Source organism: Mobula hypostoma, chromosome 1 (assembly GCF_963921235.1).
Source record: "Mobula hypostoma chromosome 1, sMobHyp1.1, whole genome shotgun sequence".
In the NCBI taxonomy this organism is placed as follows: Eukaryota; Metazoa; Chordata; class Chondrichthyes; order Myliobatiformes; family Myliobatidae; genus Mobula; species Mobula hypostoma.
Window position 1 is genome coordinate 154132798 of NC_086097.1, and position 25043 is coordinate 154157840.

General features: G+C 41.4%; 1 protein-coding gene across 2 annotated transcripts in view; it reads right to left on the bottom strand.

Moving 5' to 3' along the window:
* fam135b (family with sequence similarity 135 member B) overlaps positions 1–25043 on the bottom strand; it is a 386005-nt gene that overhangs the window by 78488 nt on the left and 282474 nt on the right. For both annotated transcript variants that reach the window (XM_063058308.1, XM_063058318.1), the window contains 4 exons: positions 17701–17854; positions 13427–13476; positions 4590–4745; positions 1704–1777 (listed from right to left, as the gene is read on the bottom strand). In XM_063058308.1, the coding sequence (XP_062914378.1) occupies positions 1704–1777; positions 4590–4745; positions 13427–13476; positions 17701–17854 (434 nt within the window). The remainder of the gene's footprint in view (positions 1–1703; positions 1778–4589; positions 4746–13426; positions 13477–17700; positions 17855–25043) is intronic.

The window sequence follows — 25043 nt, forward strand, 5'->3', positions numbered from 1 at the left end:
TAATTAAGGTTGAAAGAGTGCAGAGAAGGTTTACAAGGATGCTGCCAGGACTTGAGAAACTCAGTTACAGAGAAAGGTTGAACAGGTTAGGACTTTATTCCCTGGAGCATAGAAGAATGAGGGGAGATTTGATAGAGGTATATAAAATTATGATGGGTATAGATAGAGTGAATGCAAGCAGGCTTTTTCCACTGATGCAAGGGGAGAAAAAAACCAGAGGACATGGGTTAAAGGTGAGGGGGGAAAAGTTTAAAGGGAACATTAGGGGGGGCTTCTTCACACAGAGAGTGGTGGGAGTATGGAATGAGCTGCCAGATGAGGTGGTAAATGCGGGTTCCTTTTTAACATTTAAGAATAAATTGGACAGATACATGGATGGGAGGTGTATGGAGGGATATGGTCTGTGTGCAGGTCAGTGGGACTAGGCAGAAAATGCTTCGGCACAGCCAAAAAGGGCCAAAAGGCCTGTTTCTGTGCTGTAGTTTCTATGGTTTCTATGGTTATATGGTCGGCACATCATTGTGGGCCAAAGGGCCTGTAACGTGCGGTAGATTTCTATTTTCTATGTTCTATGTTCTAAGTTAAGTTCTATGTTAAGTTCTAAGTACATTGGCAGTAACACCTCCAGAGACCAATTATCAACAAGAAAGAAGAACCACCTCAGATGTTGGACATGAGTGACAATCGGGACTCCTGTAGAACCGAGCTGGACAGGTTGGGAAAAAGTGGGCAATACTCCACTCTTAACGCACCAGTGCCAGAATAGTTTACAAACATTTTTTTTGGAAAAAAATATATAAGAAGGATTTGGAATAAACCAAGCATATGTATGCTGCCAAACATATGAAGTGTTTTATTTTCTATAGCTAATCAAAACACAATATTTTACAGTAAACAAAACATGGATCAACTTGCATACCTTGGTAGCCAACCCTCAGTTGACAATGATGACAATAATCATTCTTCTTTCCAATGTCCTATATAACCTTCAGCTGACTGAGGAAAAGGACTTTTGAAGACCAAGACATGGGACTAATCTCTTACTCTACTGGGTGACCGTTTTTTAAAAAATCCTTCTGCATGCTTTAGAGACAAAAGAAGGTACTTAAAAGTAGTAGCATGAGACCTCCAGGAAGATGTTCGCAATGCCTCCTAGGGAAAAATGTAACATACTCAGACACTCAGGGGAACCTCTGCCTTGCAACACAAAGTGAAGAAGAGTCACTGAGCACCTTAACTCTGTAGGGCAGTGACAAATGAAACCAAAGTGCAAATAGAGAAGGAGTGTACAACATCCTAAATTAGAACATTGGCCCACTTCATGAATCACCAGCTGCCATCTGCTAACAGTGCATCCAGATCCCATAAAACACTTATCGGTAAAGTTTGATGCACAGAAATAGATTGGAAGCAAGTCATCCAAGTCCTGGAGAACTGCCCAAGAGTAAGTGACTCCCTGATCATTCACCCTTCCTGCCCAAGAAGGCATTTCACCACTGCTTCACCAAAAGAACTTACAAAGTAATTCTCAGCGGTATACTTCCATTTACTTATCACTCATCCGTCTAATAACCAATAGCCTGGCCCAAAGAATAGAAACATGCTAGCACAAGTACTTCCTACACAGAAAAAGATGTTAACTGAGAACTTTAATTTGCTTAATAAAAAAGTAGCACCTGATAATAATTAACAAAAATACTCACATGTGTTCCTGGAATGTAAGTGCCATCTGTTTCTGGTGTTCCATGTAGAAGAAGGCCTCTGAGAATCTTCTTACCTGTGCACAAACAAATAAGAATCTCAGTTCTCTCCCTAATTATATAAACACTTACTTTGTGTCTTTACTGATCTTTCAGTATATTTTAAAACATTGAGTTTCTGACCTATTTGTACTCCTCAAACCAAACCTTAGGGAAGTATTAACTAAAGATATTCCCATGCACAGTTCAATCTTCTGTACAATGAAGTTTTTACCAAAATGACTATGAGATTAAAGAGACTCACTGGAGTGCAACACTGAGAGTAATTGTATGTATGGGTCAAGTGAAGTTCAAGTTCATCGTCAAGTTTAGACAGATAGATAGACATACTTTATTGATCCCGAGGGAAAATGGGTAAATTGTCATAAAAGTTTAATTGTCATTCAACCATGCATGAATATAACCAGACGAAACAGCATTACTCTGGGGCCAAGGTGCAAAACAAAGTGCCAACTGTACTTTACATCACAAGGCAAGTATAGCACAAATAAGACAGGAGTAAAATACAGGCACACAAAGAAGACATAAAATCAAAGTCCCCGAGTCCATGAATGTTGCAGCAGACTGTAGTTAAACACAACATATCTTGGTTTCTACTGAAAGAACACTGCAGGGCAGCATCAACTCCAGCATTGACACCATGCCACACTCTCCGGTGGAGGGCACCAACTCTAACACCTCTCTCCTGGGTAGCTGCTAACAAGTGACACCGCCGTTTAAGGCTTCATCTTTGCTATGACCGAGGCCACATGTTGTCTGCCTCCACCATTCAGCAGTAAAACAGTGAACCAGACTTCAGTATTCCACATTACCAATGTCCAACAGAGTCTTGCCATCGTACAAAAAGCGTCTAAAGCAATCACTCGCTGTTGGATTGCACACTGCCTTTTCACACCAACTCCTGGCTGACGGAGGTAGCAGTTATTTTGTATAACGATGTTAACAATGGAAACACCATCTTGCTGAAATGATATAACGATAACCCATGTTACTACATTTTCAGACAGCTAATTGATGGATCACAGTGAATTCGTGAACGGTTAGATTAATTTCTGTTCTTGAGAAATTTCTAGGACATCAAACAGGGAGTAAGGAGTAGATCATGGTGGACAAGCCTTCTAAATTTTTTGAAACAATGACTAAGGCAAGGGAAGAAGCATGCCTGTGGGTGATGTGGATTTTGAAATAGTAAATGATAAATCCCTCAAATGCTAAAGTTAAAGCCCATGGAATTGACTCAGCAAGAAAGCTGCCTGACCAGGAGATAGAGAGCAGTAACAATGACTCATTCACAAATTGACTGCATGTGATAAGTAGTATTCTGCAAAGATTTGTATTGGGATTATACTACTCAATTTAATTGTAAATGACTCAAATGAAGGGTTAGTAAATGCATACCCAAGTTTACTATTATCAAACCACAAACAATATGCATGGAGGCAGAAAATTTCAGAGGCACTAACAAATAAACAAAACTGTGACAATGCCTTTCAATGTCGATTATGGCATGAAGTTATTCACATTAGACCAATAATAGCTCCTAAAGCAATTTAGGGATTTCAATCCTTGGACCTTTAAAATGCATGGTGAGATTTGGAAAGTAATCAAACAGGCTCATTTCCCTACCAATAGTGCTAAATATGAGGAGAACCTGCACAAATTGGGCATTAATTCCTGGAATTTAGAAGGTTATTGACTGATATTTTTGAAGTGTTCATGATATTAAAGAAAATTGATATGTAGATTAGAGAAAGCAATTATTCTTGTTTCGAAAGTCAATAGTTAGAGTCTGAAAATGCTGGAAAGCAGGCCTAATTAACAGTCTTCCAAATAATGCAACTTATCCTCAGAACTAATTATATGGATCAACTCCACTCGGTCTACAAACGTGATTCCACATTGTCTGTTGCTTTAATTTCTTGTCTCTCATCTACTCTTGACCTGAATGTCCTCACCCTTCAATATCATAATCATTGAAACCACACAGGATTAAAGAATAGCAACACAGCATTTAGGTCAATAGATTATACATTTCAATACCAGGGTTAACAATTTGCTCAGTGATTTTTTTTGCCAATTATATCTACCTCAAATTTAGCTCATATTTCTTCATTTGTTCCAGTACAATTATTTTAGCCTTGAACCATTATTCCTTTTGCTATTTAATCACCCTTGACTCCTACAATTATTACCTTACACTTTATTCTTTCCTATATCACACTGTTCTCAACATCCCAAAACCTGTTTAATTTCCCATTTACATCTACTAGGTACCTCTAATTTCTCTTCCAAATTCAAAACAAATCCCATGTGCAACTTGTATAATTTCAGTCAACCATAGTTGACTTCTTACCAGTTAAAGATTTGACTTACTTAATATCCAGATCAATAGATTTGTTGCAAGAAAAATGTAGTTTCTAATCTACTAAGAATTCTGCCTCACAACTAAGTCTCACTCTCAAGTATTGGTAGAAACCAGCCAGATTGATGAAAGCAGATGCATGCAGAATGGTCTGGTAAACCCTACAACAGTAAGTATGATCACAAACAAGAATATCAGCAGGTGCTGGAAATCTAAGCAAAAAACAAAAGGCTGGAGGAACTCAGCAGGCCAGGTAGCATCTATAGAAAAAAGTACAGTCGATGTTTTGGCAGTAAATATTTTGGCTGCTTCTTCATAATCCTACAAGTTGGAAGGAATAAATATCCAGAAGCAAAGTAATCATACATGGAAGGCAGAGGAAATCATTGGGAATCTTTGTGGCCTAACTGGAGTTTCGTGAATGATGAATCCTAAATAGTTACGAAAACAAACTGTGGCACCACTACCCTCAGACTGTGATGGTCCTGGCGTAAGAAAGCTGTCACATCTTCCTGAAGAGTCGTGCTGACCCGGAACTGGTTCCACAGAGCAACAAGGCAGGAACAGAGCTGCTGCAGATCCTTGCTGATCTGTTCTGCCACTTTATCTGGACTGCTAAACATCTGCAAAAAGTCAAATAAAATCATTACATCAAGATGACTTAAACTTCAGAACTGGAAACATTAAGCTTATTGCATTATTTTACTCTCTCTGAGGGATAAGCAGGTACTTAAAAAGGAGCAGAAAGAATTATAGCAGGAAGGTGGGGACGCCTGCCGAAACCAGGGCAGAAGTGGGAAGAAAAACACTATCTCTTGTAGGCATTCTTCTCACTCAACACAGAAACACTTCTATTTTTTGAGATGCATGTAACTAAAGCAATTGCCTCTTTCTAACGTCTTTATACCATCCTATGCTTCATCTTAAGAAGCATAGAAACATACAGTAAGCTAACAGGCCACTTATAAGAACATAAGAACATATGAAATAGGAGCAGGAGTAGGCCATCCAGCCCATCGAGCCTGCCCCGCCATTAAATAAGATCATGGCTAATCTGTCCATAAACTCAGCTCCATCTGCCTCTCTTTTCCCCATAACCCTTAATTCCCCTACTATGTAAAAATCTATCTAACTGTATCTTAAAATATATTTAGTGAAGAAGCCTCAACTGCTTCCCTGAGCAGAGAATTACACAGATTCACCACTCTCTGGGAAAATCAGTTTCTCCTCAGCTCCGTCCTAAATCTTCTCCTCTGAATCTTGAGGCAATGTTCCCCAGTTCTAGTCTCACCTACCAATGGAAACAACTTTCCTATTTCTATCTTATCTATCCCTTCCAAAATTTTTTTATGTTTCTATAAGATCCCCTCTCACTCTTCTGAATTCCAGAGAGTATAGTTCCAAGTGACTCAATCTCTCCTCATAGGTTAACCCCTTCATCCCTAGAATCAACCTGGTGAACCTCCTCTGCACTGCCTCCAAAGCCAGTATATCCTTCCTCAAGTATGGAGACCAGAACTGCACACAGTACTCCAGGTGCGGCCTCACCAGTACCCTGTATAGTTGCAGCATGACCTCCCTGCTCTTGAATTCAATCCCTCTAGCAATGAAGGCCAACATTCCATTTGCCTTCTTAATAACCTGTTGGACCTGCAAGCCAACTTTTTGCAATTCATGCACAAGCACTCCCAAGTCCCTCTGCACAACAGCATACTGCAATCTTTCACCATCTGCTCTTCTATTTAACCCATCAGCTCCATGATGAATATCAAGGACCCATTTACATCAATCCTAATTTTTATTACTCCCATATTTCCAGGTTCTAGTACTAGAGGCAATTAACCTATCAACCCACATCACTACAATGTTAATTTACTGATTTAACTTAACCTCTTTTTTTTAAAAAAACAACCAAGCAGTACAATCTGGCCAGACAGCAGAGATGTCATAAGAAGATAAAGATGATCACTTGGGTTACACATGGAACTACCATCGCAGATGCGGATTCTCACATTAATTTAAGAGGATAAAGTGGAGTCTACATCTCGAAGGAGTGGCCCAGTGGGAAGAGGAAACAATATTCAAGGTTAAGGGAATGTTGTGCATGGTAACACCACAGACAGGACATCCTGAGGCCTCAGATGGAGACAAAAGCCCAACATAACTATTAGAAGGAAGGGATTGTCTCATATACCACCCGCCTATGGGACTCATCAGCCACCTCTTCTCCCATCTGTGGAATATTCTTTCACAGTAATCTCACATTCTGCAGATGTTGAGAATCTTGAGCAACACCCGCAAAATGCAGGGAAGCTCAGCGGGCTGCAGCTATGGAGGGAATAAACAGACAATATTTTGGGCAAAGACCTGAAGATTAAAGGTTAGCTTTGTTTGTCATGGGTACATGAAAACATTGAAACATAGTGAATTGCATCATTTGCATCAAATCATATCAGCGGGGACTGTGCTAGGCAACCTGCAACTATCATAAAGTCATAGAACACTACAGCACACAAACAGGCCATATGGCCCATCTGCTCCATGCTAAACTATTATTCTGCCTGGTCCCATTGACTCACAGCTGGACCAATGCCCTCCATACCCCCTCCCATCCATGTACTTTTCCAAATTTATCTTAAATGTTGAAATCAAAACTGTAGCCATTACTTTCGCTGGCAGTTCATTGCTTACTCTCACCATCCTCTCAGTGAAGTAGTTCTCCCCCAGCATCAAGTTCCTCATAAGTTTCACTCTTAAACTATGATCTCTAGTTCTGGTGACACCTAACCTCAGTGGAAGAAAGCTTGCTTGCATTTATCCTATGTTAACAGTGGGAAATCAGAGATTGGGAGCAACAGAAAGAGTGACTCACTCAGATCGGCAAGGGTCCATTAAAGAGCAATGCTTCGCAGGAGTTTCTGCGTTGGCACAGAGGACGTTCAGAGATGGGGAGCGAGAAAAGGAGTGACTCACTCACGTCAGCGAGTATATGTTAAAAAACAGTGCTTCATGGGAGTTTTAGCATTTGAACAGCAGTCACTCAGATTTCAGGATTCATTAGCAAGTGCAAATTAAAATAAGGCAGGGGTAAGTGGAACGGCCTTTGTTAGAGTAGAGAGTTTTAAAGTGGGGACTTTGAGGATTGAATACATCGAGGCTTCAGCAAGGAAAGACTTGAGTGAGAGAATGTGAAAAGTTGCAGGTATATTTTTTTCCAGTTTGTTTATCGTTTCCTTCTTTATACTTGTGCAGTGAGAACAGTAGGGATGCCAAGCACAATAGTTGAATGCTTATCTTGCATAATGTCATAATGGAAAAAGGAGGGGATGAGAAGATGGCGGCGCAACGCAGCGCATGCAGCCGCTCCGAAATGGTATCTTATTTGTTAAGTAGGTACCATGCACAATCCTGATTTGATGGAGGCAGACGTGAGAAGCATGGAGGAACACCTGGAGAAACTTTTGAAATGCCTGCTTTGCTGCCACTGCTACTGTGCGATCGAGAATCTCCAGAGGGGAAGACCCCAAATCCTCGGCTTTCCCTATTGCCTGTTGCCGGGGCCGGGGTCGAAGCACTCGGCAGAGATGGCGCTCGACGCTGGAGGGCTGGTCGGAGGCTCGAAGCTTTCGGACGGACTCGGAGTCGGACTGTGGTCGGGTGCTTCCAGGATGCTGCATCGGCAAGTTTGCGGCGCTGGAAGCTCATGGTAGGGAGAGTTTCTCCCTTCAACCATCTGCATGAGACGATGGGACTTTCGAGAGACTTTGAGACTTTTTTTTACCATGCCTATGGTCTGTTCTTCATCAAATTACGGTATTACTTTGCACTGTTGTAACTATATGTTATAATTATGTGGTTTTTGTCAGTTTTTTTTAGTCTTAGTTTGACTTGGGTTTCTGTGATATCATTCTGGAGGAACAAATTGTATCATTTCTTAATGCATGCATTACTAAATGACAATAAAAGAGGACTGTGTGTCCTCATAATCTAATCTAATGTGGAATGCAGGGAGACTTCCAATGTCCCTGATGATTTCACCTGCAAGAGGTGCATCCAGCTGCAGCTTCTAACACTCCACATTAAGGAGTTGGACATGGAATTGGATTAACTCTGGATCATTTGGGAGGCTGAGGCGGTGACAGACAGGACACTTAGAGAGGTAGTTCGACGCAAGGTGTAAGACACAGGAAACTAGGTGACAGTCTGGAGGGTGAAAGGAGTTAAACAGCCAGTGCAGAATAACCCTGTGGTCGTCCCCCTCAACACTCTGGATACTGTTATGGGTTTATGACCTAGCAGAGGAAAGTCTCAGCAGTCAGGTGTCTGGCACACAATATAGCTCTGAGGCTCAGAAACGGGGTGGGAGAAGAAGTAAGCTGTGGTGATAAGGGATTCCTTTGTGAGGGGAACAGAAAGAAAGTTCTGTGGACAAGAACAAGATTCCCAGACAGTATGTTACCTCCCAGGAGCCAGGGTCTAGGAAATCTTGGATTGAGTGCTCAGGTTTCTTAAATGAGAGGCTGAGCAGCCAGAGGTCACGTTCCTTGTAGGTACCAATGACAAAGGTAGGAAGAGGAATGAGGTTCTGTAAAGTGAGTTAAGGGATTTAGGTGCTCCAGGACCTCCAGGGTTGTGATTTCAGGATTGCTACCCTTTCCATGTGCTAGTGAGGCCAGAAATAGGAAGATATTTAACACGTGGTTTAGGAATTGGGGCAGGAGGGAAGGCTTCAGATTTTTAGATCACAATGAAGGTGGGACCTGTTCAGAAGAGACGATTCTCACTTAAACTGCAGAGGGGCTAATATCCTAGTGGGAAGGTCTGCTGGTGCTGCATGGGGTTGTGAGGGAGAGTGGCAGGGGGATCCATACTTGTGAAATTAATTCAGTTAAGTTTCCTTAATCAGTACATAGAAGTCTGAATGAGCAAGTGTGCAATATCTGATCTCCTATTAGGGAATGAGACAGGGCAGGTGACAGAAGTTTATGTAGGGGAACTTTTTGAATCTAGTTCATAATGTCATTAGTTTCAAGATAATTATGAAAAAGGATAAGTCTGGTTCTTGGGTTGAGATTCAAAATTGGAGAAAGGCCAAATTTGACGGTATCAGAAAGAATCTGACAAGTGTGGATTGAGACTGGCTGTTTTCTGGCAAAGGTGTACTTGGTGAGTGGGAGGCCTTCAAAAATTAAATTTTTGGAGTACAAAGCTTACAAAACTTTATTCCCAATAGCATAGAACATTGAGGGGAGATTTGACAGAGGTATACACAATTATGAGGGGTATATATGGGATAAATGCCAGCAAGCTTTTTCCACTGAGGTTGGGTGAGACTACAACTAGAAGTCATGGGTTAAGGGTGAAAGGAGGACATAAAAGGAAAACTTCTTCACTCAGAGGATGGTGAGATTGTGGAATGAGCTGTCAGTGCAAGGGGCGGATGTGATTTCAATTTCAATGTTTAAGCAAAGTTTAGATAGGTACAAGGATGAGAGGGGTATGGAGGGCTATTGTCCTGGTGCAGGTCGAAGAGACTAGGGAGGTTAAACGGTTCGGTATGGACTAGATGGGCCAAAGGACCTGTTTCTGTGCTGTTTTATCTATGACTCTATAACTGTATTTATACCCCTCATAATTTTGTATACAGGTGTCCCCCGCTTTTCGAACGTTCGCTTTACGAAACCTCACTGTTAAGAAAGACATACATTAGTACCCTATTTTTGCTTTCAGCAGGTGTTTTCACTGTTACGAAAAAAAATTCAGCGCGCAATAAAAAATCCGTGCGCGAGAAAATCAGCACGCGATAAAAGACAGCCACTCTCCCCGGGATTCGGAACTGCTTTGCCTGTGAGCAGTCGTTTGCAAGATGAGTTCTATGGTATCCAAAAAGCCTGAAAGAGCTCATAAGGGTGTTACACTTACAGTAAAACTAGACATAATTAAGCGTTTCGATCGTGGTGAACGAAGTAAGGACAAAGTGAGTTTGGCTTTTGGAAGTTGACGAAGATTATGTTGAAGAGGTTTTGGCATCCCATCACCAAGAACTGACAGATTAAGAGTTGATGCAATTGGAAGAAAAAAGGATAACAATCGAAACCGAATGTGTAATGATAAAGTACGACTTTAATTTTGAAAGGGTACGTCGGTTTAGGAGATATTTGCAGGATGGTTTGAGTTCTTATTAAAGAACTGTGTGATAGAAAAATGTGCGAGGCTTAGCAGTCAAGCAAGCCTTCTACATCAGCCACAGCAGACGATGAACCTCAACCTTCGACATCGAGGCGGGCAGAGATAGGAGGAGATGAGCTTCCTGCTCTAATGGAAACAGACGATGAGATGACACCCCAGTGTCCCACCACCCCAACCCCCAGGCCACGGACAGATACTGTACCGATTCACGGAGAATGCAGCAGTAGCCAGGAGGCACACAGCACATCTTTAAGAAAAAAGCCAAAATAAACATGCTACTTAATTAGGTGTCGCCAACACGTAATTGTCGGCCCAGATCAGAGATGATGCAATCGGAAATCGGCACTGATCTGGGCCGACAATTACATGTCGGGCAGCATCTAATTAATTAGCTTGTTTATTTCGGTTTGGCGGCCTGGAGGGTGGGGGCCACTGCACCACCCAACCTGCGACGACTCAGTCTAACACACCATCATCTGTGTGCTCGGCGCTGTCCCGATTCCGGTAAGTGATACTACACTGTACATACATTATTTCTACTTTATATAGGCTGTGTATTTTTACGTGTTATTTGGTATGATTTGGCAGCTTCATAGCTTAAAGGTTACTGGAGAGAGTGTTCTTGCCAACAGCGCTTGCGTGAGATTTTCTGTCGACGGCACTTGCGTGAGATTTTCACTACGGAGAACGGTTCAGTAATGATTGTGGAAAAGTATTTCTACTTTATATAGGCTGTGTATTTATCATATCATTCCTGCTTTTCCTATATGTTACTGTTAGTTTAGGTTTTATGTGTTATTTGACATGATTTGGTAGGTTATTTTTGGGTCTGCGAACGCTCACAAAATTTTCCCATATAAATAAATGGTAATTGCTTCTTCGCTTTACGACATTTCGGCTTACGAACCGTTTCATAGGAACGCTCTACCTTCAGATGGCGGGGGAAACCTGTACCTCAATCTCCTATGATACAAGGAGTAACATCGCCACACTTCTGACACCCACAACCCACTAGCTCTAATGGTACATCTTTGGATTGTAGCAGAAATCCTGAGCACTCAGAGGAAACCCATGCAGTGATCAGGAAAACCTATAAACTCCTTAGAGGCAGCGGTGGGAATTAACCGCCAATCGATAATTGCTGACCAAGCCGTGATGAAATCTCTAGGCCCAAAACTTTGACTGTTCATTTCCCTTCATCATCTGCTTAATTCCTCCTGCAATTTGTTTGTGTTCCATACCGATTCAAATGCCAACCTCAGAACACATACCAGGGGTGATTGATAAGTTTGTGGCCTATGGTAGAAGGAGTCATTTTTTAGAAAACCTGGCACATTTATTTTTCAACATACTCCCCTCCTACATGTGCACACTTAGTCCAGCGGTCGTGTAACATATGGATCCCTTCTTTGTAGAAGTGGTCCACAGCAGGGGTGATTGATAAGTTTGTGGCCTAAGGTAGAAGGAGATGAATTATTAACTTCAAACTTTCTGCATAATCACTCAAAGAGTTGAACTGCATGTGCATGTAAAAACAGCATCTTGGACCTCCAGGTGGTCCACAGCAGGGATGATTGATAAGTTTGTGGCCTAAGGTAGAAGGAGATGAGTTATACAGCTCCCGTTACATACACGTGCAGTTCAACTCTTTGAGTGAAAATGCAGAAAGTTTGAAGTTAATAATTGACTTCTTTCTACCTTAGGCCACAAATTTATAAATCACCCCTGCCGTAGACCACTTTTTGGAGGTCCAAGACGCTGACTTCTACAAAGAAGGAATCCGTATGCTTCACGACTGCTGGACTAAGTGCATAAATGTAGAAAAAATAAATGTGCTAGATTTTCTAAAATAGACTCCTTCTACCTTAGGCCACGAACTTATCAATCACCCCTCATAAAACCGGCGTGGAAACAAGTCAACCATAATGACAGAAAAAAGCCAAAGACGGCACTATAGAGCATAAGATAACCAGTATTTGTTGTTGGACTACAATAAGAGATTATTCTATCTCTACATTTAAATCAATGTTACTTATGATGATGTATATCATTCATTGTGATCTATTGCCGCAGAAAGCCAAGACGGGAGTTCATTTACAATTTTACTGACTTGTCAATTAACAATTGTTTTAATTTATTAATAATTGCTAAGTTATGTCTTTTTGCATTACAATTAAACATTTTCCAGAAATATCACTCTTTTGTAGCTCCTGTATTGCTTCTTCAGATGCAACTAACCCTTCTCCTTGATATAGAACAGGCTGGTTTGTATTGTGCTTCTAAATTCCTGAGAACTTTCATTGGCACTAGTCCCTGAGGTAGCCACTTACTCTGGCTGTCTCCCACTTCTCTTGCAATTAGAGTATCTTCCCTTGCTCTATCGGTAACTGCTCCTCAAACTAAAAATGGCACACTGTGGATTTGGGCGGATTCACTTAATCCATAATGACCATAAATTATACTAAACAACAGGAATTCTGCAGATGCTGGAAATTCAAGCAACATACATCAAAGTTGCTGGTGAACGCAGCAGGCCAAGCAGCATCTATAGGAAGAGGCGCAGTCGACGTTTCAGGCCGAGACCCTTCGTCAGGACGAAGGGTCTCGGCCTGAAACGTCGACTGCGCCTCTTCCTATAGATGCTGCTTGGCCTGCTGCGTTCACCAGCAACTTTGATAAATTATACTAAACAGCTTTAAAGTTTTTATCCTGAGTGACATTTCTGTAACAATATTTTAAACTCAAATGGAATAAACAAGGCACCAATTATTTTACTCCCTCACAATACATTTATATTTCCCATTCTTCCCAATTAGTGGGAAGTTTAACTTGTGCAGAAATTAATTATTTGGTGATACCTCTAAACATATCGCCAAGTAAATGCTCCTTGTTTTCTGTTCATGGATTTTTATTCTATTAGTTTCCTTTGCCTTCACGTTGTGCTTCTGAGAAGGAATACATATCTAGTCATAAAAGGTAGAAGTAGAGGTCAATGGAAAGGAAAAACAGACACTGAGAGGTTGATCTGGTACAGACTGTACCACTCTGCTGCCAGGCTTCAGTTTTGCATTCCAATATCCAACAGCTGTTGTGAAATAACAATAGAATTTCTCACCTGTAGGTTAACACAAAGCTGTGACAGTGTCTCATCTATAAGACAGTCCTCTGGAAAAGACAAAAAATACAGATTTTGAGAAATCAATCCCATTGGAGTAAACTAACTGAACTACAGCATTCAACAATACATAAACAGGAAAAGCTGGAATAAGACTCATAAACAGGCTAGAACATGATCTATTGCATTTGTGGCCTCTTTCACCCCAGCGTGGCCTATAACCTTAAATACTAATCCCATCAGCCTTTGACAGAAAATGCATTTGCTTGGATTTGTAGTGTAGTTTTTGTTAAGAGTGGTCATTTTTTTTTCATCTAATTTATTAACTTAACATACTTGCCGATCTTATTTCCCTGCCTTTTCCTATGAAGTTGACAATGGAGAATCAATATTGCAGATACATGTAACAAGAACTTCAGATGTCTAACACTGTTACTTTAACTACTCTGTGTCCTCTTTTGGAGCAAAATATAACAATGAATATAATTGGATGGATTCAGATTAGTCCAGAAATGTGCAACCTTTCCTTCTCAGACACTCATTATAAGGTCAGTGGAAGAAAGTTTAAGGGAAATGTCAGAGTAGGTTTTCAACGTATGTGTCTTAAACACATTGTCGGGACGGTTGGAGGAACCTATTATAACAGGGATATTTCAAAGTTCAAACTTCAAAGATTACTTATTAACTAAGTACATATATGTCACCATATATAGCCCTGAGATTCATTATCTTGCAGGTATATTCAATAAATACATAGAATAACAACCATAACAGAATTGATGAATGACCACAACAACGGGCATTCAAGCAGAGTGGAACACAGGATGAAGAATCCTTGAAAGTGAGTCCATAGGTTGTGGGAACATTTTAATGATGGAGCAAGTATAGTTGACTGAAGTTTCAAAGTTTCAAAGCATATTTATTATCAATAATGAATAAATTATACAGCTTTAAATTTGGCAGCCAGAAAGCAAAAAACCCGAATAACCCAATTTAAAAAAAGACCCAATTAAAGAAAGAGAGAGAAAAAACAAACACACGTCATACAAACAATAAAAGCTAACAGCATCCTGAACCTGACTGGGTCCCGGATCCACTCCTGGAGTAGGCCCAAACCAAGATTCCTTTGGTTCAAGAGCCTGAAGGGTGAGGGGTAATAACTTTTCCTGAACCTGGTGGTATGTGTCCCTGATGATGGATGCTGCTTTCCAGCGACAGAGTTGCTCAGTGGTGGAGAGGGCTTTATCTGTGATGTACTGAGCCATATCCACTACATTTTTGTCAGATTTTCCATTCAAGGGCATTGGTACTTCCATACCAGGCTGTGATGCAGCCAGTAAATACCCTCTCCAATATACATCTATAGAAGTTTGTCAAAGTTTTAGATGTCACACCGATTTTTCGCAAACTCTTAAGGAATTAGAGACACTTTCTTGAATTTAAAATTGCTAACCCTCTCTGCCTCTGTTCCTCCAATGAGGACTGGTTCATGAACCTCCAGTTTCCTCCTCCCAAAGTCAATACCCAGCTCCTTGGTCTTACTGACATTGAGTAAGAGGTTGTTGTTATGGCACCACTCAGACAGGTTTTCAATCTCCCTCCTATATGCTGATTCATCACTATCTTCGATTCAGTCTCCGACAGTGGTGTCATCAGTAAATCTGAATATAGCATTGAGGAGTTGTGCTTAGCCACACAGTCTTTAAGTGTAAAGCGAGTAGAGCAGGGGGCTAAGCACACAGCCTTGTGGTGCACCTGTGCTGATGGAGATTGTGGAGGTGATGTTACCAAGCTGAACTGACTGTGGTTAACACATCTCTCAATGGCACCAATCTATTGCCCCTAAACTTCCAAACCTTCCACCTATTGGCCCTGCCCAGATTTTCAAGGCAGCGCTCATCGAGAGCATTTTCAGGCTTCACAGAAGCAACACGCCTCCTTTGTTTCCCACACAATGAATGGGTTCTGAAACTCCCTTTTTAATGCCCCGATGCACTTCCCCTAACCCACCCCCAAAACTAACCCGGAGTCTATACAGTGGTCTGCCCACTGGACTTCTCTCCCCACATCCTCCTAGACCAAGATGCTCTACCTTCCTTCACATGCATCAGCCTTGGTCTCAGGTATTGTTGAGCCATGGTTGTAATGCATTTAAAGCATGCAACATGACCTTAAGACATGCCTTTTATAGGTTACCGTTCTAAAAATAAAGTTCCAAGTTATTCCACTCCATAAATATCATATTAAAATTAACATAACTCTACTCTGAATTTATCCTATCCGAGTCACAAAGTCTGCTGTAGGAACAGATGTCACCATAAGCTAAAGGATATAATTTATGGCAAGTTTAAACTGTAATCAAATTACAATTGTTTCACTTGCAAGATATTATGTTAGCGAATTCCTTGAATAAAAATTATACCCCACAGCTCTTTGTCATAGAGATCTGAAAAAAATAATACAATCATTATGGTACTTTATAACAAAAATATTTAACAACAGTTCAATTAGAACATAGCTTACACAACCTTTGAAAACAATGACATCCACAGTACTCGATAAAATTTTCGCTGGTGCCAGTTCTCAGAGCTGAATACAAGTTGGCTGATCGCTCCCAGAATTAGCTCAGGCAATAAGACCATAAGTCATTGGAGCAGAATTAGGCCATTTGGCCCATCGAGTCTGCTCCACCATTCAATCATGGCTGATCCTTTTTTCTCCTCCTCAACCCCATTCCCCAGTCTTCTTCACGTAACCTTTGATGCTGTGTCCAATCAAGAACCCATCAAGCTCTGCATTAAATACACCCAACTACCTGGCTTCCGCAGCTGCCTATGGTAACAAATTCCACAAATTCACCACCCTCTGGCTGAAGAAAATTTTCTATGTCTCTGTTTTAAATGGATTCCCCTCTATCCTGAGCGTGTGCCCTCTTGTCCTAGACTCCCCTACCACAGGAAACATCCTTTCCACATCTATTCTGTCTAGACCTTTCAACATTTGAAAGGTTTCAATGAGATCCCCTCCCATCCTTCTGAATTCCTGCGAGTACAGACCCACAGCAATCAAACGTTCCTTGTATGATAACCCTTTTATTTCTGGAATCATCCTTGTGAACCGCCTTTGTTCCCACTTCATTGCCAGCACATCTTTTCTTAGATGACAAGCCCTAAACTGTTCACAATACGCAAGGTGATGCCTCACCAGTGCCTTATAAACCCTCAGAATCACATCCCTGCTCTTGTATTCTAGACTCCTTGAAATGAATGCTAACATTGCATTTGCCTTCCTCAACACTGACTCAACCTGCCAGTTAACTTTCAGGGTATTCTGCACAAGAACTCCCAAGTCCCTTGGCATCTCAGAATGTCGGATTTTCTCCCTGTTTAGAAAATAGTTTGTACATTCATTTATTTCTACTATCAAAATGCATGACCATGCATTTTCTAACATTGTATTTAATTTGCCACTTTCCTGCCCATTCTCCTAATCTGTCTAAATCCTAATCTAAGGCAAATGATCCTAATCCTAATCTCTAAAACAGGGTCTTAACTAATTGTTACATTTTGTTAAAAATGTACTCTTACTCGTGGGCAGTTGGAAATAAAGACATTGCGTTTCATTAAATTTTAAAAAATAGAAGTGTTGGGAGAGTTCATTGCGTTATAATGTTAATGCATTTCAATGAAGTGAAATACTGGGCTAACTGTCCATTTTCCGAATGTGAATCAAGGAAACAGAGCATTTGCAAAAGTATAAAGGCATTAGGAATAACCTTACAGAGAACTAGGAACTTTATGAAATGATACCACATTATTACACATTCTCAAAATGTGATACTGGCAAGCACCATGTTTATCTACCAAATTCAGTTGATCTGAGAAGTCAGTGTGATATTGCCAGCTTGCAACAGAGGGCAGTAGAGAGTTAATCAAGAGTAGCATCACATATAGATTTTTTTCATCATCCTTAGTTCATTGGTAAATCAGTCTTTCTTATAACAATTTGATAGTTTTGCCATCACTTTTACAGGTGTGTTTTTATAATTTTCAGGATTAAAGGCTTAATTCAAATTTCCAAACCACTGTGATGTAAACTGAATGCAGTCTTTTGCTCTCTGAGTTAGTTATCCATCACGTTACCCAATTCACAGAGACCACTTGGCACCAATTTATATTGTACAGTAACACAGCCACTGCCTTCTGAAAAATTAAGTGGTTGCCACCTCTCCAGTCACATGGGAATGTATAGTTTAACACAATTAACTTTCTTACCCAGCTGAATCTGATGCACTTCTGGGACCTGTTTCATTATTGTACTGAAATAACAGAGGAGACCTTTGTATGCAGAGAGTAGGATTCGGCACAGGTTTTTGTGCCACTGGTATGCTTGCTGTAGGCAACTCTCAGAGGTGACAGTATTGTTCCCCTAGCAAAAAGAGTAGAGAGATCAATATAGGAACAATGTGTTTCACAATGCAACAGATACTGCAAATTCATTGTTATATTCAAAACTAATGTAACTAGATCAGTTTTCTACTTCCCTACTCATTGACCAAGTTCAGGCTATCTACCCCAATTATTTCTGATTTGATAAAGCATCTTTGAAATTATTTGAGAGCTACATAAATACAAGGTGCCATTTTTCATGATTCAAACAGCATCATTTGCAGAAACAACTAAGCAATCTTGTAGATTTCTCCATGTATCCCCATTGCTTTGAATTTAAAATGAAATTGCTGTCAGTCATTTAAGTCACTCTTAATCATGACTCAAAAATGTGTTGGGTGCCATGCATTCCAATTTCTGTGAAAAACAGCAGTCGAATAATAAATGTGAATTCATTGTGGATTGCAAACTCTGCAATATCCTTTCAAGGTTCCACTAAGTGGAAGTGCACAATCTGACCATTATTTCAGGGATTTTACATTCCTCGTTGACCTATTTCATATTTCCTTACGATGTACGAAGAAGCTGTTCATTCCATCAAGAGCACCTTGTTTCACAAAGTAATCACATTAGCACTGTTCTTCCATTATAGAACTCACTCTGCAGTTTGAGAGGGAGAAGCCAAGGTCAGATGTATCAGTATTACAGTGGAGTAAATGGAATTACAGAGAAATGAGGGAAGGGCTGTCCAAATTTGATTGGAAAGGGACAATAGCAGGGATGACAGCAGAGCAGCGCTGGCTGGCGTTCCTGAGGGCAATTGAGAAGGCGCAGGATAGTTATATCCCAAAGATGAAGAATTATACTAAAGGGAGGATGAAGCAACCATTTAGGACAAAGAGATGACAGGAACACTTAATAAGTATTTTGCGTCAGTCTTCACTGTGGAAGAAGATTCTAGCAGTATACCAGAAATTTGAGAGTGTCGGGAGCAGGAGGGAGTATTGTCACTGTTACTAAGAAGGAGGTGCTTGGGAAGCAGAAAGGTCTGAAGGTGGATAAGTCACCTGGACCAGATTTCTGAAAGAGGAAGCTGAAGAGATCGTAAAGGCATCAGTTATGATCTTTCAAGAGTTACTAGATTCTGGAATGGTTCCGGAGGCTGGAAAATTGCAAATGTTACTCCACTCTTTAAAAGGAAGGGAGGTAGAAGGAATTAAATTATAGGCCTTTAGTGGTTGGAAAGATATTGGAGTCCATTTTTAAAGATGAGTTTTCAGGGTACTTAGAGGCACATGATAAATAGGGCAAAGTCAGCATGGTTTCCTTTAGGGAAGTCTTGCCTGACAGAAGTACTTGGGAGTCCTTGTGCAGGATTCCCTAAAGATTAACGTGCAGGTTGAGTTGGCCGTAAGGAATGCAAATTCAACGTTAGCATTAATTTCTAGAGGACTAGAATATAAAAGCAAGGATGTTATGCTGCATCTATAAGGCATTGGTCAGACCACATTTGGAGTACTGTGAGCAGTTTTGGGCCCACTATCTAAGAGAAGGAATGCTGGCATTGCAGAAGGTCCAGGAATGAAAGGGTTACCTATGAGAAGCATTTGATTTCTCTGGCCCTGTACTCACTGGAGATTATAAGTATGGTGGGGGGGGGGGGGAATCTCATTGAAAACTATCAAATTTTGAAAGCCCTAGATACAGTGGATATGGGGAGGCTGTCTCCTATAATGAGTGAGTCTAGGACCAAAGGGTATAACCTTAGAACAGAGGTTATCCATTTAGAACAGGGATGAAGAGGGTCGTGAATCTGTGGAATTCATTGCCACAGACGGCTGTGGAGGCAAACTAATTGAGTATATTTAAAGGAGAGGTTGATTGGTCAGAGTGCCAAAGGTTATGAAAAGGCGGCAGGAAAATGGGGTTGAGAGGAATTAAATTAGCCATGATGGAATGGTGAGGCAGACTCCATGCGCTGAATGGCCTAATTCTGCTCCTATGTCTCCTGGTCTTAATTATTTCCTTGCAATCTATTCTCTCTCACATGACCACCAACATCGCAGTGATTTTCCTGGCAACTACGTATAATTAGGATAATATATAATAACAAATTAACCTACCAATTAGCATGAGAGGAAACCACAGCATTCAGGGAAGCATCATGTTAATGCTAGGTTGTATTTTACTAGTTTTGAAGTCAAGACTTAACTTCTGATGAGAGACTGGAATTCTACAGCAAACTGTATGTATATATGCCATATGCTTAAAACGTATCACTTTTACAAATCTGATGGGAAAAGTTTCAGTTTTTTGGAAAATAAAGCTAGGTCAATAAAAACACAATGCTGTAATCTGCAGACCATTGATCTTAAAATCTCTGCTTGCTAATGCTAACCATCACAGAGCAACAACTCTAATTACAGCTCAACCTGTTATCAACTTCTATCAGTTCAAACAGGGAGGCATCAAATGCAAACAACAGGAATTCTGCAGATACTGGAAATTCAAGCAACACACATAAAAGTTGCTAGTGAACGCAGCAGGCCAGGCAGCATCTCTAGGAAGAGGTGCAGTCGACGTTTCAGGCCGAGACCCTTCGTCAGGACTAACTGAAGGAAGAGTGAGTAAGGGATTTGAAAGTTGGAGGGGGAGGGGGAGATCCAAAATGATAGGAGAAGACAGGAGGGGGAGGGATGGAGCCAAGAGCTGGACAGGTGATAGGCAAAAGGGATACGAGAGGATCATGGGACAGGAGGTCCGGGAAGAAAGACAAGGGGGGGGGGAACCCAGAGGATGGGCAAGGGGTATATTCAGAGGGACAGAGGGAGAAAAAGGAGAGTGAGAGAAAGAATGTGTGTATAAAAATAAGTAACAGATGGGGTACGAGGGGGAGGTGGGGCATCAGCAGAAGTTAGAGAAGTCAATGTTCATGCCATCAGGTTGGAGGCTACCCAGACGGAATATAAGGTGTTGTTCCTCCAACCTGAGTGTGGTTTCATCTTTACAGTAGAGGAGGCCGTGGATAGACATGTCAGAATGGGAATGGGATGTGGAATTAAAATGTGTGGCCACTGGGAGATCCTGCTTTCTCTGGCGGACAGAGCGTAGATGTTCAGCAAAGCGGTCTCCCAGTCTGCGTCGGGTCTCGCTCATATATAAAAGGCCACATCGGGAGCACCGGACACAGTATATCACCCCAGTCGACTCACAGGTGAAGTGTTGCCTCACCTGGAAGGACTGTTTGGGGCCCTGAATGGTGGTAAGGGAGGAAGTGTAAGGGCATGTGTAGCACTTGTTCCGCTTACACGGCTAAGTGCCAGGAGGGAGCTCAGTGGGGAGGGATGGGGGGGACGAATGGACAAGGGAGTTGTGTAGGGAGCGATCCCTGCGGAATGCAGAGAGAGAGGGGGAGGGAAAGATGTGCTTAGTGGTGGGATCCCGTTGGAGGTGGCGGAAGTTACGGAGAATAATATGTTGGACGCGGAGGCTGGTGGGGTGGTAGGTGAGGACCAGGGGAACCCTATTCCTAGTGGGGTGGCGGGAGGATGGAGTGAGAGCAGATGTACGTGAAATGGGGGAGATGCATTTAAGAGCAGAGTTGATAGTGGAGGAAGGGAAGCCCCTTTCTTTAAAAAAGGAAGACATCTCCCTCGTCCTAGAATGAAAAGCCTCATCCTGAGAGCAGATGCAGCGGAGACGGAGGAATTGCGAGAAGGGGATGGCGTTTTTTGCAAGAGACAGGGTGAGAAGAGGAATAGTCCAGATAGCTGTGAGAGTCAGTAGGCTTATAGTAGACATTAGTGGATAAGCTGTCTCCAGAGACAGAGATAGAAAGATCTAGAAAGGGGAGGGAGGTGTCGGAAATGGACCAGGTAAACTTGAGGGCAGGGTGAAAGTTGGAGGCAAAGTTATTAAAGTCAACGAGTTCTGCATGCGTACAGGAAGCAGTGCCAATGCAGTCGTTGATGTAGCGAAGGAAAAGTGGGGGACAGATACCAGAATAGGCACGGAACATAGATTGTTCCACAAAGCCAACAAAAATGCGGGCATAGCTAGGACCCATATGGGTGCCCATAGCTACACCTTTAGTTTGAAGGAAGTGGGAGGAGCCAAAGAAGAAATTATTAAGAGTAAGGACTAATTCCGCTAGACGGAGCAGAGTGGTGGTAGAGGGGAACTGATTAGGTCTGGAATCCAAAAAGCGTAGAGCTTTGAGACCTTCCTGATGGGGGATGGAAGTATATAGGGACTGGACATCCACGGTGAAAATAAAGCGGTGGGGGCCAGGGAACTTAATTGCTGCTTCCTCAGTTTCTACTAATTTTATTTACAGTCTCCTCCGAGAAAATAGACAAGTTCAGATGGAATTAGTTCTGTTATTAGTGTTCTTTTTTTGAATCACTGCTTAGGTTTACAGTTCGCGGATAATAGGATTGGTAAATTGGCGAATTGGTTTATTATTGTCACATCAACCAAGATACACTGAAAAATTTATCTTGCATTCTGTTGATACAGAGCAATTTATTACAACAGTGCATTGAGATAGTACAAGCTAAAACAATGCAGCGCAAAATAAAATTTTACAGTCACAGGGAAAGTGCAGCTAGACCGAGGTCAACAGTCCATTTTATCACACTAGGGAACCATTCAAAAGTCTTAAAACAGCCGGATAGAAGCTCTCCTTGAGCCCAGTGGTACATGCTTTCAGATCTTTTCATCTTTTCATCTTTCTATGATGTGCCCATGTCCACAGCTTTCTACAGTTCCTTGCAGTCACGGGCTGAGGAGTTACCATACCAAGTCATGATGCACCTGAATGGGATGTTTTCAATAAGCATTGATAAGTGTTGGTGAAGGTCGATGGGGACATGCCAAGTTTCTTTAGCCTCCTGAGGAAGAAGAGATACTGGTGAACTTTCTTGGTCATGACGCCTACATAGTTGGAGTAGGGCAATTTATTGACAACGTTCACTCCTTTGAACTTGAAGCTTCCAACCCTCTTGACTTCAGCACCGTTGACGTAAATGAGAACACATGCATTGCACACCTCCCCCCCCCCTTCCCCATCTTCCTGAAGACATTAACAAGCTCTTGTGTTCTGCTGGTAATAAGCAAAAGGGTGTTGTCACTGATATAATGTCGTGGGCTCTTTATCTCCTTCCTGCACTCTGACTTAACAACATATAGCCCACTATGGTTGTGTCACCTACAAACCTGGAGATAGAGTTAGAGCAGTCTCTGGCCACATAGTTTTGAGTGTACAGGGAGTAGATTAGGGGGCTGAGAAAGCACCAGAATTGAGGATAATTCTGGCAGGGGTGATGCTGCCATTCCTTACAGATTGCAATCTGTTGGTGGGGAAGTCAAGGATCCAGTTGCAGAGGGATATATTGAGTCCCAGGTCTGGGTGTTTTGAGATGAGTTTGCTTAGAATTATAGTATTCAAGGCTATTGTTCATTGATCACAGCACCGCCTAACTTAGGAGTCCTAATCCTCCTGAGATGAGTGCCAGGCAGATGGTGTCCGTCGTATACTTGTTTCAATAGTAGGTGAACTGCAGTGGGTCTAAGTTGTTTGGGAGGTTGGAGTTGATGCATACCATGATCAGCCTCTTGAACCTCTTCATGATGGTAGAGATCAGAGCCATTGGGCAGCAGACACTAAGGAAACTTACATTGTTTTTCTTAGGTACCAGGATAATAGTGGTCTTCTTAAAGGTTGGATCTTAGACTGAAGCAGGGAGGGGTTAAAAATATCTGCAAATAAACCCAGCAACTGATTTGCACAGGATCTAAGGACATGGCCAGTGATACTATCTAAGCCAGTTGCTTCTGTCAGTTCGCTCTCCAAAAGACTGACCTTATGTACTCAAACAGTCTCTGCTGAAGATGCGAAGCACTAGCACATTATCACATTGATGTTCATACTATGATCACCTCTGTAGAAGAGCAAACAAATACTGATTAAGTGACTTTCTGATGAACCTGTTTTGCTTTGTTAGTGCGGATGACCCTGGATTTCTGGTTGTACTCTGTCCCACTCATATTTTGATCTGCCTGTGGCTCTTGTACTGTTGTAACAAAAGCCAACACAAGCTGGTGTAAGGATGTTGATCTGAAAAGTGAAATCTGTTAACTTGTAGCTCTCTCTATGGAAGCTTGCTGGCCTACTGATCATTTCCAGGATCTCCTGATTTAATTTTATATAGAGATGGAGAGAGAGGGTGACAGAGACAGAGATGGAGAGAGAGAGTGACAAAAACAGAGATGGAGAGAGAGAGTGACAGAGACAGATGGGGAGTGACAGAGATGGAGAGACAGACAGAGATAGACACAGATAGAGAGAGAAAGAGAGAGAGGTAGAGTGTTAGCATTAGAGAGAGTGATAGAGTGATGGAGAGATAGACATAGAGAGATAGTCAGATAGATAGACAGCCAGAGAATTCCAGTTAATTGGACCATCAGTTACTCAGGGCAGCCAGTTGCATGTGCTTATGTTCAAAATGCAGTGATTTTTGTCCTTAGTGTGAAGGATTGTTGGCAAGAAACAAGCAATAAGACAATTCGGAACTGATTTGCTCACGGTGGTTTCAATTATTCGGACTTGGAGATGCCAAAATGGCTGGGAGTGTAACTGAAATAATTTCGCTACTTCAAAAAGTCAGGAATTGTGACTACATCAACAATCATCTTCAATTTTACAACGACAAAGAAGATTTGGAGAATGCAACTGCCTAAAACATTGAATGAAGGCAACCCAATATCTGCACTAAGTGTTCTGTCCTGATTTTGTTCATTTACAGCCATTTAAGAACATGGCAAATGAATACCCCCATCAATAACTATTAGGAAATAATACAGTTTTATAGTACTGTAGAAATATTAGTAGTATTCTAATTAGTTCTGTAGTTTATTTAAATACATACATTTCTACTCAGTTAAACAGTTGCTGGTCTTTTTTTTTCCTTTTACCTACTTCCATGAAACTTTGTCTAATTGGGGCAGCTGCTTAATTGGGCCAAACTGTAATGGTTCTGATGTGTCCCCATTAAAACAGAATCCACCATATTAATAAATCTGCTGACTAGAATGTAACTGTACATAATCAATACTGAATATGAAATGATTAAATGTTACAAGAAGACAGACTGGATGATATCCATTCCCTAAATAGCTGGTAAAAGTATGACAAGCCTGTCCAAAGACAGAATTCTTTCAGAATAATT